This window comes from Theobroma cacao, chromosome 6, assembly GCF_053813885.1.
Source record: "Theobroma cacao isolate CCN51 chromosome 6, ASM5381388v1, whole genome shotgun sequence".
NCBI lineage: Eukaryota > Viridiplantae > Streptophyta > Magnoliopsida > Malvales > Malvaceae > Theobroma > Theobroma cacao.
In genome coordinates this window covers 27,565,117-27,580,673 of record NC_142644.1, presented here as the reverse complement: position 1 = coordinate 27,580,673, position 15,557 = coordinate 27,565,117, and the positions used below count along the sequence as shown (strand labels likewise).

The following is a 15,557-nucleotide window of genomic DNA, read 5'->3' as shown; positions in this document are numbered from 1 at the left end:
AGATTGTATCAAGATACAGAAGAATGATTTCAAGAGATGAAGCATAGAACAGAAATATTCCGCAGTTTGCACCTAGCTAGGACAGGGAGGTTCCTAGCCAAAAAAATAATTGCCCAAATTAAGTAACTGACTGACAGGCAGTCCCTCGCTTGGGAGGAAGCCCTGAAATGTGAATGCCTGTGTAAGCAGGGGAAGCCACTCATCAGATTGCCGGCCCCAACTTTACAAAGGTTTCTCCTACTGAATTTTACACAAGGAAAAACAGGATTAAGTAGTTTTCCAAAAAGTTTACTGGTTAAATTCCCATTTTAATAGTTCTTGTCATTCACTTTTTTTCCACAGACGATCATACAAACCATGTTGGTACAGCATATGAAGGAATTTCTGGAGTCTGAAGACATACCAATGCAGTAAGACAAGTCCTAATAATATTCTAGTATAATAATATGAAAATTATGCTTCCCACTACGTCTTTCATAGATTTTCAGTCTCATTTTTAATTTTATCTGGTGGGTAAGGAAATTTACACCAACTATTCCAACAGCACTCTATTGTAATTATAATGCAACAGAGGTAAACTCGTACGTTGCAGACAACCTGATCCACCCACCAAACATATCACAACTCCCTTCCTTTAAGGGACTCGTGGTAAAATTTAAGAGTCCTGTTGGAAGTCTTGTTCAAACTTCACAATTCTTTCTAAAACTTTCAGGTGGCCAAGTGTGGAAATCTCGTTGGGACTTGCTTTTATATACAATATAAATATTTGATAGTAGGATACATTCTCATAAAAACAAATGCAATTTCTATTTTTATTTAGTATGTATTTATTTTTTTTGTTTAGAAGAGAACGTCTAAGCTTAAATCATTGGACCAAAACATGAGGTTTAGGATAGATAATCAAATCTCCCCAACCTTCAAGGAAAATTACCAAAATCCGCAAAAGAAATATTTTGAAGAAATAAAAGGGGGGGAGATGTTTAATTCAAATTCTAATAAAAATTCAGAATTGGGTAAATTAGATAGTATCCAAAAATATTGAATAGTTTTAATAAGTTTGCGAAAATAATGAAAATCTATATCTATATAAAATTAAACAGTGTAATACTTTTGTTAAGACTAAATTGTCTCTTATTATCAATTTTGATTATATTATTTTATAGTTACAAAATTATTTTTTAATTAGTCAAATTATTATTCTACTATACTAAAAGCAACCTTCAAGAAAGTTATTAATCCTAAAATTGGAAAATCTGAACTGAAAATGATTAGCTTATCAACAAAATAGCAAATTCTAAACATTTAAACTTGAGCAAAAACAAAACAGTTAAAAAACTTTAGTTGAAAATAATTATCATAATTCATGACTAATAGAATCCTCATATTGTTAAAGTGACTTGCAAGTAGTATTATTGTGATTTTTTTATTAAATAAAAAAGATAAAAGAATATTTTGCCTGCCAATTGCACTTCAAATAAAGGTAATAAATGATAAACACGAAGTAAATATACCTGGAAATTATATATAATACTTGTAAACTGAAAACAGCAGCAAAAAAGAAATTAAATACAAGAATTTATAGAGGTTTGGTTAACTCTCAACATACCTCCTTTACCTTAACTATATATATATATATCACCATATATATGTTGAGCATTGTAACAAACTCAAATAAAAGTATATTAAGGATTGATGGACTTGATTTATCTCTTAATGTTTTTGTCTAAGATAGTCCTCATTATAAGTGTAATAAAGCTAGAATTCCTTCTTAGTTTTTTGGGTGTTTATCCACCGAAGAAGATAGAGCTGATGCCTTGCCAATAAACAAGCACTACTTCCATTTAAAGCAACAAAATGATACCTTTCTTGATAATCTTGAAAGTTTGCAAATAGGAGTAGTGCCCTTTTTATTCTGAAATTGTGCTTTAAAGCAATGTGCAAACCATAAATAGTAAAAGGCTTAGCTCAATCAATAAACAATAGTATTCTGATTTGATTTGCCCCCAAAGAAAAAACCATTTCTCTTCATGGAGGCTGCACTTTGCCTTGGCTATGGCCCTCTGCCAAGCATTTCCCTTCGCATGCCTTCCAGCACCAATGTTACCTCACCAGCCTCCACCAAACTTTATTTCGGCTATAACCATTCTTCTATGTCAGTTTCTAGCGGTTTTACTAACCGCCGGAAATGTCATCATTTCTATAGTACCTCCGGACCTCTTGCACTTGACAGATCTAATAATTCAATGCCTTCTGCAAAAGAGGATGGTGGGAAGGTTGTTCGAGGGGCTGTAGGGGCTTCTCTAGCTTTGGCTTGTGCTCTAAGTATCATCGGTTGCAGCTGCAAGATGAACCTTAAAGCCATTGCCGGTCCCAAACAGCAGGTTTATCGGAAAGCTCCGTCTTTCCAGCAATTAACACCTCAACCGCCGAAGAAAATGGCACTGAAGTCATTGTTGGATGTGACTGTGATCCTAACTTCAAAAGATGAAACGAGGGTGAAGGAGGGTATTACGTTGACACCGTCGCCTACTCTAAGGCAGCCGTTTCTGTCCAAGCAGCAAATTGAAGAGCTCAAGGTTGACTTCTGTACACACTTTTTAATTAAGTCTGTTTAACTTTTGCTACTCTAGACTTGTAGTCTTAGGATTCTCTAATTTCCCTTACGTTGTCTTTGTTCTTATCAGTGCGATTAATTGTCCTCATAATGTCAATGGGATCGGTGATAAACAGTTAATTAATTTAAAAAGCAGTCCGGGAGAAAAAAAAATAATCTGGACAAGAAGCTCATCAAAATGGTCTGATAATCATTTAATTCACTGTTAAATGGCATAATTATGCCACACATCCGCCTAATCAATCAGTTCTTATTAGTTGGATGTTTAACCTGGTGTTAGAGACTTGATGGCTTGTTACCTTTAAAAAAAAAAAAAGGCTTGATGGCTTGTTTGTTGCCCTGATTTCTTGGTCAGGAAATGGGAATTACTTTTCTTGAACTCAAGTGCATATATATATAACAATTCAGAATTGCTCATCGATTGGGTTGTGAATCAGCCTAGGAAAACTAGCCAGCATTATGCTTTAACATTCCTGAAACTGATCCTCTAGGCTTCATGGAATATGTCCTAACCTTTGATTAGATAGAATCTGTGTAGTGGATAACCCAATAAAAACTCCAGATTCCGATGATAACTATGAGCTTTTACTCAATGCTGATTTTGAGTTGTAGGTCACTGTAGTTTGCTATGATGCATTATCTTACTAAAGTTTAATTTTTGTAGCTGGCGGCGGTGGGCCTAATGAAACGTGGGAAGCCTGATCAGGCACTGCAGATGTTGAAGAATGAACACAAGAGATTGGACGGTGAGTCCGCTTACGAGATGAGCATGGTACTAGCAGAAATTCTCATCTCTCAGGTATTTGCTAAAACTTTTCCTAGTTCTACTTCATTAATAAATGTAAGTAACTAGTTATATTAGTTTAAATAGCTGGTCCTGCTCTGCTTTGCCAAACTAGAGCACCAAAATCATTTCGTCTCAGTTCACCAAAACTGATCACTTCGAAGTAACTAGCTTAATTCAATTTGGATTTCAAATGGAAGTCCACTTAATTAAGACACCTTCAAAATTTTATTGTCTGTTGAAATTTTGGCAAAGCGAATAAAGTTGAGTAAGATTCTCGTTAAGAGTTGCAGGTTTTAGTTACATGAATCCCGTAATTGGTCATATACATATATATATGTTGGCGCATGGTGGAACTATCGAGCTAATAAGGCTTCCTCCTTGGGCCAAAAAGGCGGCCGGGGGGTGGGGGGGTGAAGCTGATTAAATTCCCTGTTCAGAAACTGGATTAAATTTTATGTTCCTCTTCTTTTTTGTTTGAGAATCTCTGATTATTCTGTGTGGACAGGGAAAATACCTAGAAGCCTTGAACTTTTTGCCTGCAGATCATGATCAACATGTTTCGGAATTTGATGTTCGGCCTATTCTTTACAAGGTTGGTTCATCCATCTAAATTGAATTTGCAGAATATATTTTCTGAAGTAGATAAGACCTTTCCTATCAGAATTCAGCTGGCATAGTTTCCTGTATTTGCCAAATTTATAACCCCTTTTCAAGTCTCATTTTGTTTGCAAGCTATTGCATTGTCAAACAAAAAGGTGAAAAAGGAGGCCCAATCCAAGTTCTTTGCCAATGTGCTGTGCTTATAGGATGTCTTAGCAATCAGCTTTCCAAAGTCTTTGAGAATGGCTCAAGCCCTAAACCGATTACTCAGCACTAAATTTGACATGCTCAAAGAGACAAATCTTGTTTTATTACCAGTTCTTGTCAATGTTTTTGTTGAGGTCAAAATCTGCTTTGATTGTCAATGTTTTTTGTTTTTTTGCTTTCTTTCCTTTTACATCGACAGGCTATTGTATACACCATGTTGGATAAAGACGACGACGCGCAGCAGTTATGGAATGAATTTGCAAAATCCAGCGAATTTTCGCCCTTTGGCTCCTAATTGGCATAAGAAGACAGGGAGTTGGGGGTAAAAACGATGGACAAAAGTAATTTTCTTACAGCACAAGAGGGTCGGACTCCATGATCCAAGTTAAGTAGTCTTTCATGTATTCAGCCTCTATGCCAGGGTTTCTGATATGAATGAACCACTATTCTGTGGTTAGATTGTACTCCAAATACGTTGATGTGAAAAACAATATTACTTTGTTCAGTCTTGTTCTAAATACGGGCCACAGATTACAGATACATTAAATTCTGAGTAAACTACCGCGTAGAAGTAGAAGCAAGATTCACCAATCAATTGCAAAATGGGCCAACCCACAATTCTTGTGATATGGGCCAATATTTATATACACTGCCCTGAACCGTGGTTGGTGCAATTACTTTCACAAGCCCAATTTAGTAGACAAATTCAGAGTTTCGAATACAAAGACAACATGCCCAGTTGCTCTGGACCTGAGATCTCTTTAACAAAACATATTTATTATTTACCCTGTAGTCCAAAACCAGCACAAAGACAACATGCATCTCCCAATAATTCTACCTAAATATCTATGGTCTAAGCCCGAAATGAGATAGTTGAAAAATCTTTTTACATGAAATGAAGCTGGACGCCAGGTTTGGAACTTTATGTATTCATGTTCCCCACCAAGTAGCATATGTTCTTAATTTCTACTGCGTAGTTCGCATGCGCTGGGAAATGAGGAACCAGGATGGTTAGCCATAAAAGCCACCAAGTGCGATGACCAGGCACCCGATACTCGAGCAACTTCTGGGCCAATGCACGTCATGGGCTCCACCCCTTCGTCCCTGGCCCCTCGTGGTCTCTTCTCAATCCTAATGCATGTGCGTCGTACTACATATTACCCGAAAGATTAAGCGGAATGACTTTAATTAATGGCTTATGCAACAAATTGAAACAACCTGATATCATGCCAAACAGAGTTCGAGGAATTCTAATTATTTCTTTTTTAGCACAAAATTCATTTCAACCGGTGCTTCCTTACAGTCACTTGAAAATTAATCATCTTGCGCTTTCCAAGTTCCAACCAAGATCTCTGCCTTGAAAAATTTTAAACGTAGCAGGTCAGTACGCACTTATCTTACTGAGATTTAAATATTTTTTATCTTGTAAGGTTAGTCAAGTTATTACTCAATTTTGACGTTAATTTGACACTAATAGCTGTTATAATATGGCTATGCTTGTTTCTTATATGCATTTCTTCTTTAGTTAATTTTTTTTTACAATTAAAAAAAAATTAAATATTATTTTTTAAATAGAAAGATAATACATCAATTAATAAAATAAGTATTCGGATGCATTTACCTTTTGAACAGCATTCTAACTAGATTTCCTATTAATCTATATTTATATCATGTTTCTTGATAATCGTAATGGAAAATAATTCTAACAATTAGTCAAAAGATCTTGATTAAAGAATCATTACTTGCAAGTTGTTTATTATCTAATCTCTCGATCTCTTCTACCTAGCTAGGTAGGCAAGGATTTCCATGCATAATCTCATATTACTTTAAGCCAAAACAAAAGAAAAGGGTGGGGGAGGGGGGAGGGGGACGGGGGAGGAGTCCATCGCTTTAGGTTAATATTGATTTGGTTTGGGGTTTTACTTTCTCGAATCAAGAGAAGGTTCATTTCCCACCTAACAACTTAGACGATAAGAGCACAAAGACTTTCTTTAGCCCCGGAAACCCCCGAAGAGAAAAGGCAAAACTCACTCACTTTGACGTTTGCCGCCTGAGTGACCCTGGTGTCACATTGATTTTCGAATTGACAAAAAGATATATATTTTTATCAGAGTCAACACGAATGAAGATATTTGCGCTGCATGCTGATTGATCCCTCCAGTCGGCTATAAACCATGAAATGATCTTATCCAACCCCCGGATTTTCCTTTCCTGCATGCTGCCCTTCATTCAAAACCGCGTGCACTGCCAATCTCAGTCTCTGTCCTTGGTTTCCCACGTGTCAAACAATCTTGACAACCACCTGTGTCACCCGCACCTCAGAAGACCACGTGTGTATCCTGGTCCCTATATGTCTCGGACCACCTTGGGCTATCAGTCTCTCACGTTTACATCAACAAAAAGTTGCACATCAAATTTCTAAAAGAAAAAAAAAAGTCATGTGTTTGCATCATTAGAAAACGATTGTGGAAAACTTGAGAGAAAAAAAAAACCTTAATGACAGAAAAAAGAAGTCAATAATGTCTTCTTGATTCGGACCATTTTTCCATTATATGAAACCTAGCGCTATACCTCTATGGTCAACCCCACCCATTGGTCACTCCCCATGAAAACTTCATATAAATGGTACTGCCTACCTAATTGTTCTGGCTTTGTTTCATCAACTATTAATCGATGACAACTTGTTTTTGCCCTATAAAACTAGCTTCTATATTCTTCACATTCTTAATGACTGCGTATTCAAAGGATTTTGATAATGAACACCCTAAAAACACAAATTAACGTGCAAATATTTTGTTTTCCTTTTTTTGAGATATAGTATATATTAGGTGCTATGTGTACTAATTAACTAAAGAACATGAACATTATTTTGCTCCCCTACATATAGAGGTAAATTAGCTTCGATAAAGATTGTCATTTTTTCAACTATTATTTCATTCTCTCGTTATCTAATCTCTCTATTTGCTTAAAGAGATATTGATTTGTTTGTAAGAGAGTGTCTTAGAACAGAAACTTGGATGTTTTTCTAACTGAGGTGAATGTTTGGGTTGAGTGTGACCGTAAATAAGAATGACAAATCAAATTGGAGCTAAACATTGAGAAAAGAAGAATGGTCCACGTCCAGTGAAGAAATGGCAACATATATAACATATTTTATGGGGATGTGCATGAATCCTTATTGTGAAGCATTTCGTGCAGTCCTGAAATGGACCCAAACATTGACAGTCAGGCTAGCCTTTAGCCATAACCACGAGAACCCATAGCTAAAATGGTAAGCAGTGAGTAGTACATTTTATGCAGCCAGCTGGCCAACCTGTACGCCGTAGCTAAGGTGGGCAGGCCGTGTCTTGTGACCGACAACGAAGTTAACGAATCAAAACTGGCCACGCCGACTCAGTGGATGACTCACCCTAGCCGTCCACGTGTCACGAGCAGAACAACCGGGGGCGGGAGCTTATGTGAGCTTAATATTATGGCACGTGGGCTTTATAGCCCACGTACAGCGGTAGATTTTAGAAATAGAAATTCGTTAAAAGTTCAACCGCCTTTTGATGCCCCAAGAAAGATAGGATTAGCGGCCGGGAATCAATAAGCGAGAGAGCAAACTCGAGCGACATTGATTTCATCCTGGGTACAGAATTTTGATTATTTTTAATTTTTTTTATGCCAAATGAAAAGGAAAAGAACTGAAAAAGGGCAGTGCCTTGTCATGTCACTGAATCATACTGTGTATTTCATAGCTCCCTAGGAAACGCCGTCAATTATCAAATGGTCCACTAAAAGAAAAGGCCTCGAAAATGCCCTTTCTTTTTGTTGATTCAAAAGAGAAAAATCAAACAAACCCCCCCACCCAAATAATATAACTATATAGATGTATATATGTATATAGTTTTCAATGACCTTGTCTTCGTGACTTTAGGTTGATTAATTTTCTCATTACATTTATACGCTCCATCTCCCATGGCGTAGTTTCCAATCTTGAATGCTGAAGATCCTCTCTTCCCACTACGTAACATTTTGCTGAATCATTGCAAACTTTTATCTATAGATTAATTATGCTCAATTTCATCCATTTCACTCTTCAAAACTATTGCCATTTTTGCTAAATATGTAGTAAAATCCCAAAATTATTGGTGTTTCCGAGTTTCTTTCTTTGAATCGAGCACAAGTAGTACTATTGGAGGAATCCAACCCATGATTATGATTGAGAATTGATTCATTTTTGAAGCAGCGATTTGATAGCGTTTTTATTCTGAGAACGACAGTCAATAATGTTGCAGCAGTACAATTTTTCTGTTAACATCGAAAGGTGGAGGTCATGGTCCACGCACAGTTCCCACTGGCACTCTCCTAGCGGATAAAAAGTCGCTGAAACTTTGTAAAGAGACGTCTACTTCATAGCCCGTCAGTCTTGCTCTTTGCACAGTTTGTATTGACCACTCAATTATGCGTAATTTCAACTCTCTCTCTCTCCAACCCTCTCTTAGGAACAAAAAACACAATATTAAAGAAATAAAATAGTCGTAGCTGCAGGAGTTGTGCATTGAATTTCCATCTGCATTGAATTTTGCAATGAGAGCGACAATGACAAAGGCACAACCGGGCTTGCAAATTCATTCGTGGGGTGCTTTATTCGTCAATTCATTGAAAAGGATTGAATTGTGATGGAGAGCAATTTTAATTCCTATACATCAGCGCTCGTGACATTGTATTTTCCAAAGTCAAGAAAATAGTATTATTCCTGTTTGAGAAAATATTCCTTTTGCTAGAGTGATTGAGAAGGAAATTGTGTATAAAAATCATTGGTCATGATGCAGAGAGTTAGCGTGAAAATCACCTAACTAAGCTTCTAAGGTTAATAATAAGTATCAAATATTAAAACTTATACTCAAGTTTAAGAGAAAAACTCAATAACGTTATTCGATGATCTTAAAAATTAAGTTTAAAGATCTTATTTATAGTATTATAGACTCAAATTTTAATAAAACTCTACTTCTAGTTATCTAGTACAACTAAAATAGTTAACAAAAAATTTAAATAAAATAAATATTCTATTCTAATTAGAACATCATTATCCTAAAGTCTTAGTACAAGTAAATTAAATAAAAAAATTTTATTATATCTATAATTCCTATGTAGACTTCTAACTAACAAGGAAAATATTAAATTATGAACATACCCATTTATGACTTTTAGGCTTTTCCTTTTGACTTTTAACACTTAGCTTCCTCCAAAAAATTATCTGCTAGATGTTCTACGTCAGTCCCTTCCACTTGAGAAAAACTCAACCACGAGTTAACTTGTATATCTGTATACAAGGGTTCATCATATGAATGAAATGGGTAAATATCTGTCGTATTAAATATTTTGGAAATCCCATTGTGTTTGGCAAATCCACAACATATGCATTATCATTGATCCTCTTCAAAATTTAGTACGGTCCGTACTTCTTAAGTTGTAACTTACTATAAATCCCTACTATAAACCTTTCTTTTCATAGAAACACTATCACATGATCTCCTACATCAAAAATCTGCTTTCGGCGGTGTAGATCTGCATCTTTCTTGTACCTGGCCCTTTGCGTTCTAGGCAATCCAAGCACAAAATCTATAGATAAACCCTTCCAAATATTTTTTGGAAAAGTAAAGGCATGTACAAACCAGTATTTTGGGATTGTCCCTTTGCGGTTTGACATATGTAACAGCGTTGCACAAATCTTACAGCCCTTCTTAAATGTGGCCAATAATATCTTTCTCCAACAGTAGCAATCGTTTTATCATGGCCTAAATGACTAGCAAGACTTTTGCTATGCAAGTCTCTAATCAACTTTTCTCTCAATGAAGATCTAGGAATGCAAAGCTAGTTGCCTCGCATTAAAAAACCATCATGAACGTAAAAATCCTTAATAGGATGATTGGTGGTACACTTCTCCCATGTATCATGAAAATCCTCATCTGTATGATACAATTCCTTGATTGTATCAAAACCCACGACTTCTTGGCTCATTGTCACCAACAAATCTACACATTTACTCAATGCATCTGCTACTTTATTTCGTACTTCAACCTTGTGCTTTAGCTTAAAACGAAATTTCTGCAGAAACTGAGACCACATAGCATGTATGTCTTTACTGATCCATTTCTAACTATTCAAGTACCTCAATGCCTTATGATCTGAGTACAAAACAAATTCTCGTCCAACCAAGTAATGTTCCAAATTTTTCAAAGCACGCATAATAGAATAAAATTCTTTATTATACGTGATTAATTTGCACCTTGCATCATTGAGCTTCTCACTGAAATTAGCTATTGGTTTCTTCTTTTGTGAAATAACAGCTCCTATTCCTACACCATTAGCGTCACATTCAACTTCAAATAATGTATCAAAATCTGATAATGCTAAACCAAGAGTGGTACATAACTTTTCCTTTAGTAAAGCAAAATTGGTTGCAACTTCTTCTCTCCACTATAACTTTCCCTTTTTTCGGCACTTTGCAATAATTGCTGCAATATTATTGAAATTTTTGATAAAACGCCTATAAAAAGTTGCCAACCCATGAAAACTTTTGACTTCTATTCTTGTTTTTAGGATAGGCCATTCTCTAATAGCTCGAATCTTCTCTTCATCCACCTGAATTCTATCTGCACTAACTGCATAGCCTAAGGAATAACAACTTATTTGTGATAAACTTACACTTCTTCAAGTTCACATACAACTTATTTTTCTGTAAGACTGTTAATACTTCACGCAAGTGCAAAAGGTGTTCATCTTCTAATCGACTATAAATCAGGATATCATCAAAATAAATCACCACGAGTTTTGCAATAAAAGGTTTCAGTACTTGATTCATCAATCATATAAAGGTACTAGGTGCGTTGGTCAACTCGAATGGCATTACGAGCCACTCATACAACCCTTCTTTTGTCTTAAAAGTTGTTTTCCACTCATCCTAAGGTCTAATTCAAATTTGGTAATATCCACTACGAAGACAATTTTTGTGAACACCTTATCCCCATGTAACCTATCAAGCATGTCATCTAGCTTAGGACTTGGAAACTTGTATCCAATAGTAATTCTGTTGATGGCCCGGCTATCCACACACATTCTCTAACTCTCATCTTTCTTTGGGGTTAATAAGGCAGGAACTGCACATGGACTCATACTCTCTTAGATATGTCATTTGCGTAATAATTCCTCCACTTTTTCCTTGATAATCTTGCTCTCCTTTGGGGTCATCCTGTAATGAGGCAAGTTTGGAAAACTAGCATCAGGAATCAGGTCAATATGGTGCTAAATATCTCTTATGGGTGGTAAACCATTAGGAAAATCTTTTGGAATCACTTCACTAAATTCTGCTAGTAACGATTTGACTGCTTCTTGATGCTCTACTATTTTCTAATCCTCCTCAATTGACAACACCAGTTTTACAATCAAAGTAGGCACTTCCTTTAACTCCTTGAAAGCAGTCTCTATCTTATTCCCTGAATAAGTAAGAGTAAAGAAAGTCTGCCACTCCGTTTGAGAAGCTTTGGTTTTGACACTTCCTTTCATTGGTAATAAAGTAAACTTTATGCCAACTTTTTCTAATTTATAAGTATTTTCTCCTCCGTCATGTTGTGCTACAACACCAAATTGTCAAGGCCTACCAAATAACAGGTGACAAGCATTCATATCCACAATATCAAAATATACCCCATCCTTATATTTACAACTGAAAAAAGGTACCTTACACCGTTCTATTACATGAATCTGCTCTGTTGCTTTAATCTAGGCAATAGTGTAAGGATTAGGGTGTTTCTCTACTTTAAATCCCAAACTTTTCACAATATCTTTACTAATAATATTCTTGCAACTACCACTATCAATAATCATGTTAAATAAATGGTTAGTGATGGTGCACCTGGTTCGAAATAATTGATGTCGCTAAGTATTATCCTCTTATTTTAGAGACAACATCATTTTTCTCATCACATAGTTCTAACCATCGTCATCATCTTCATACTCGTCATTATCCCCATCTAGACCACAACTAATCAAATCATCATCTTCTTCTCAGTCCACCTCATGGACTACTTTTCTGAGAAGACAATCACTAGATCTATGACCAGGTTGATTGCATTTTAAACACTTCCCTAAATTTGGTTTAGCATAGGGATTTGTAGCTTTGTGTCCATCCTTCATATCTGTCACTTTCTGCTTTCCAGTTGCCTTCTCTTCCTTGTACTAGTCATTGCATGTAGAACTATCATGAACTGATTTATTCTTATCGTTAAATGCTCTATAATTATCCCCGCTGCAACTCTTGCGAGAATAATCAAGTTTATTCTTTTCCCGCAACATCAGTTCAACCTTTAAAGCAATATTTCGTGCTTCAGATAAATTTCGTAATACTTATATCCCTATCTTGTCTCTAATAACTGGCTTCAACCTTTCTAGATACCTAGTAACCCGTTGCCCTTCAATCTCCCTTAGGTCATTTTGCACTGCTAGTTTCATAAATTCTGCAGTATATTCATGTACAGTTTTTTGACCTTGATGACATCTCTGATATTACTGGAATAAAATCTACTCATAATCAGGAGGAAAAAAATCTTTTTGTACCAACTGTTTCATCCTATACCAAGTTTTAACGAGTGCTTTTCCCTCACGATTCCTTATAGATTGCAACTTTTCCAATTATGCAGAAGCCCCACCTTTCAATCTACAAGCAACAAGTCTTACTTTTTTTCCTTATAAAATTTTCATATATTCGAAAAATCTATCTATTTCTGAAATTCAATCCTGAAAATCTTCAATATTCAGACTCCCATTAAAGCAAGGAATATCTACCTTTAATATGAAATCGTGAGTATCTCTGTTACCATAATCATTCCTTCCATATCCAGCATATATTTCTGCAACATAATCATCTTCCTTTTTTGAATCTTCCATGTAGACCTATTGTCTACGTCCGTTTGCATGAACAAGTCTATTAACAAGTTGTCTGCGAGCTACATCATCTCTGGTACGTGGCCTCTCGACATTCCGATTTCTGTTGGCATCTATACCTAGAGCATCAAGTTGATCTGTAATTTTTTCAAAGTGTCATTCTAAACGTTGAAATTTGAGATCCATTCGTTACTCTAAAGCCTTCAACGTCACCCCTCGATCTTGCATTGTAAATCGCAAAGTCTCAGTTCTCCAATTTTCACCATGAGAACGTTTGCCTACCATAACTGGGTCACTTGCCATTAGATTGGGTGAGTTTTTCCTGCTCTGATACCAACTGACGCAATGAGTTAGCGTGAAAATAAAGGCTAACACTTGACTAAGCTTTTAAGGTTAATTACCAAGTTTCAAGTATTAAAACTTAAATTCAAGTTTGAGAGAAAAACTCAATAATGTTATTCAATGATCTTAAAAACTAAGTTTAAGGGTCTTATTTATAGCATTATAGGTCCAAATCTTAATAAAACTCTACTTTTGATTATCTAGTTCAACTAGAGTAGTTAACAAGAGATTTAAATAAAATAAATGTTTTATTTCTAATTAGAGCATCACTATCCTAATGTCCTAGTACAAGTGAATTAAATAAAAAAATTCTATTATATCTATAATTTCTATGTAGACTCTAATCTAACAAGGAAAATATTAAAATTATGAACATATCCATTTATAACTTTTAGACTTTTTATTTTGGCTTTTGATATTCAGCCTACACTGAGAAATTATTACTAGACGTTCTACGTTGAAAACTTTTTCCTACTTTGCTGTCTCATCCTTTCCAACAAAGTTATATATGTAGTTTAAATTTCCCTGTTTTTAAGTAATTTGGAAATTGAAACATAGAAGGTACTTGATTTCAGCATCTAAACTTTTGGGATATAACTTGTAGCCGTACATAGATTTTCCAAATAATAGAAATCCATAAGTGATGGAACCTTTCATCTTGAAAACTTGACGTGTATGACTGAATCTTTTAAATATCAAATATGCTATAAAATAGTACAATACCATCATCAAACATGGAAAGCACAATCAAACCTCAAATTAAGTGTTGGTATTTAAAATCTTTTGCCACAATTATAAGGGTATACATAGATAAAGGGACATTGCATCAAGTACTCCGCTGAAATTAACATCAATGTTTCAAAAACCTTTTTGACCACATTAATGTTTATTCAAACGTGTGACGCATTAATTCCCACAAACCAATTGAAGAACTTCATTTCTAGAGGAGCAAGCAACTGGTGCTCCACCCGGAACTACTTAGCTGTTACATTATGTGATCGGTATGGAATCACTGCTGTTTTTGTTAATTTGCAGGAAAAGAAAAATGGGATCGAGACAGAGACCCAAATTCAGTTCCTTCCTGTTTATCAATGGCTCAATAGGTGACTTCAGCCATGATTGGCATTGTTCATTCCGCACGGGTCTCACTTGATCTCTTTGACCACGAGAACTTATTTGACTGTACTGTGATGACGAAATAGCCATACATTTGATTTATCATTTATCTGCAAAGCAAAGCATTCTCAAGAAAATGACTTCTGAATTCCGCAAAAAGGGCGGGGCCGAGGAAGGCAGACAGGAGAGGCCCAGGGATGGCGGCCGCGTGTTATCTGACATTGATAGGATTTAGTCATCAAATTGGACAAGAACTGCTATACTTAATTTTGATTTTTTTTTCTTTTAAATGTTGTGAAAAATTAAGAAGGGTGTTGATATAATCAACATAGTTAATTCTACATGTTCAAAGTTAGAATTTATTGTTTATATATTTAATTTAATCTTGAATTTATCGAACTACAATTGATGATTTAGTTGATTTATTTTTTGATTTAGTTTATTGAATTTTTTTGTAAAATGTAATAATTGATTATAATCGTAAATTTTTGCTTATAACTTTATTAATAAAATCTGTTATCACTAACCTTACTAAATTGATTATGCATTGTTTGTTTGCTTTTTGGTTTTCTCGAAGGGTGAACATGTAGAGTCTAGATGATCACTAAACTAGCTAGAACGTGTGGGTTACCTGTCAAAACGTGACACCAATATGATCATTACACGTTCTCATGATAGAGAAATGGATCGATTATTGACAGTTTGACACTGCATTTCTATAGCACTTCGGACAAGACACATTGATAATACGGCACTTTCGACGGTTTGCAAAACTAAATCATTGTCCGAGATTAATTAACCACGGAAGACAGAAAAAAACAAAAGAGAAAAAGAAAAGGCAAAAGCGATAAATAAATTGAATGACCTATTGGAATTTAATCCAAAACCAGCTATAGATCTATTTAGTTTTTAAGTTTTAAGATGGTGTTTCAATAAAATTCTGTAGTGTAAAGTTAGTAGAAA

The 15,557-nt window shown here is 35.3% G+C and overlaps 1 protein-coding gene across 1 annotated transcript; it reads left to right on the top strand.

Annotated features, from left to right (window-relative positions):
* Window positions 1-1,957: 1,957 nt before the first annotated feature.
* On the top strand, window positions 1,958-4,713 carry LOC18596502 (uncharacterized). The gene is made up of 4 exons (XM_018122697.2): window positions 1,958-2,576; window positions 3,279-3,413; window positions 3,907-3,993; window positions 4,408-4,713. The coding sequence occupies exons 1-4, from the start codon at window positions 2,028-2,030 to the stop codon at window positions 4,501-4,503; spliced, it is 867 nt and encodes a 288-aa protein (XP_017978186.2). The 5' UTR covers window positions 1,958-2,027; the 3' UTR covers window positions 4,504-4,713.
* Window positions 4,714-15,557: the final 10,844 nt, after the last annotated feature.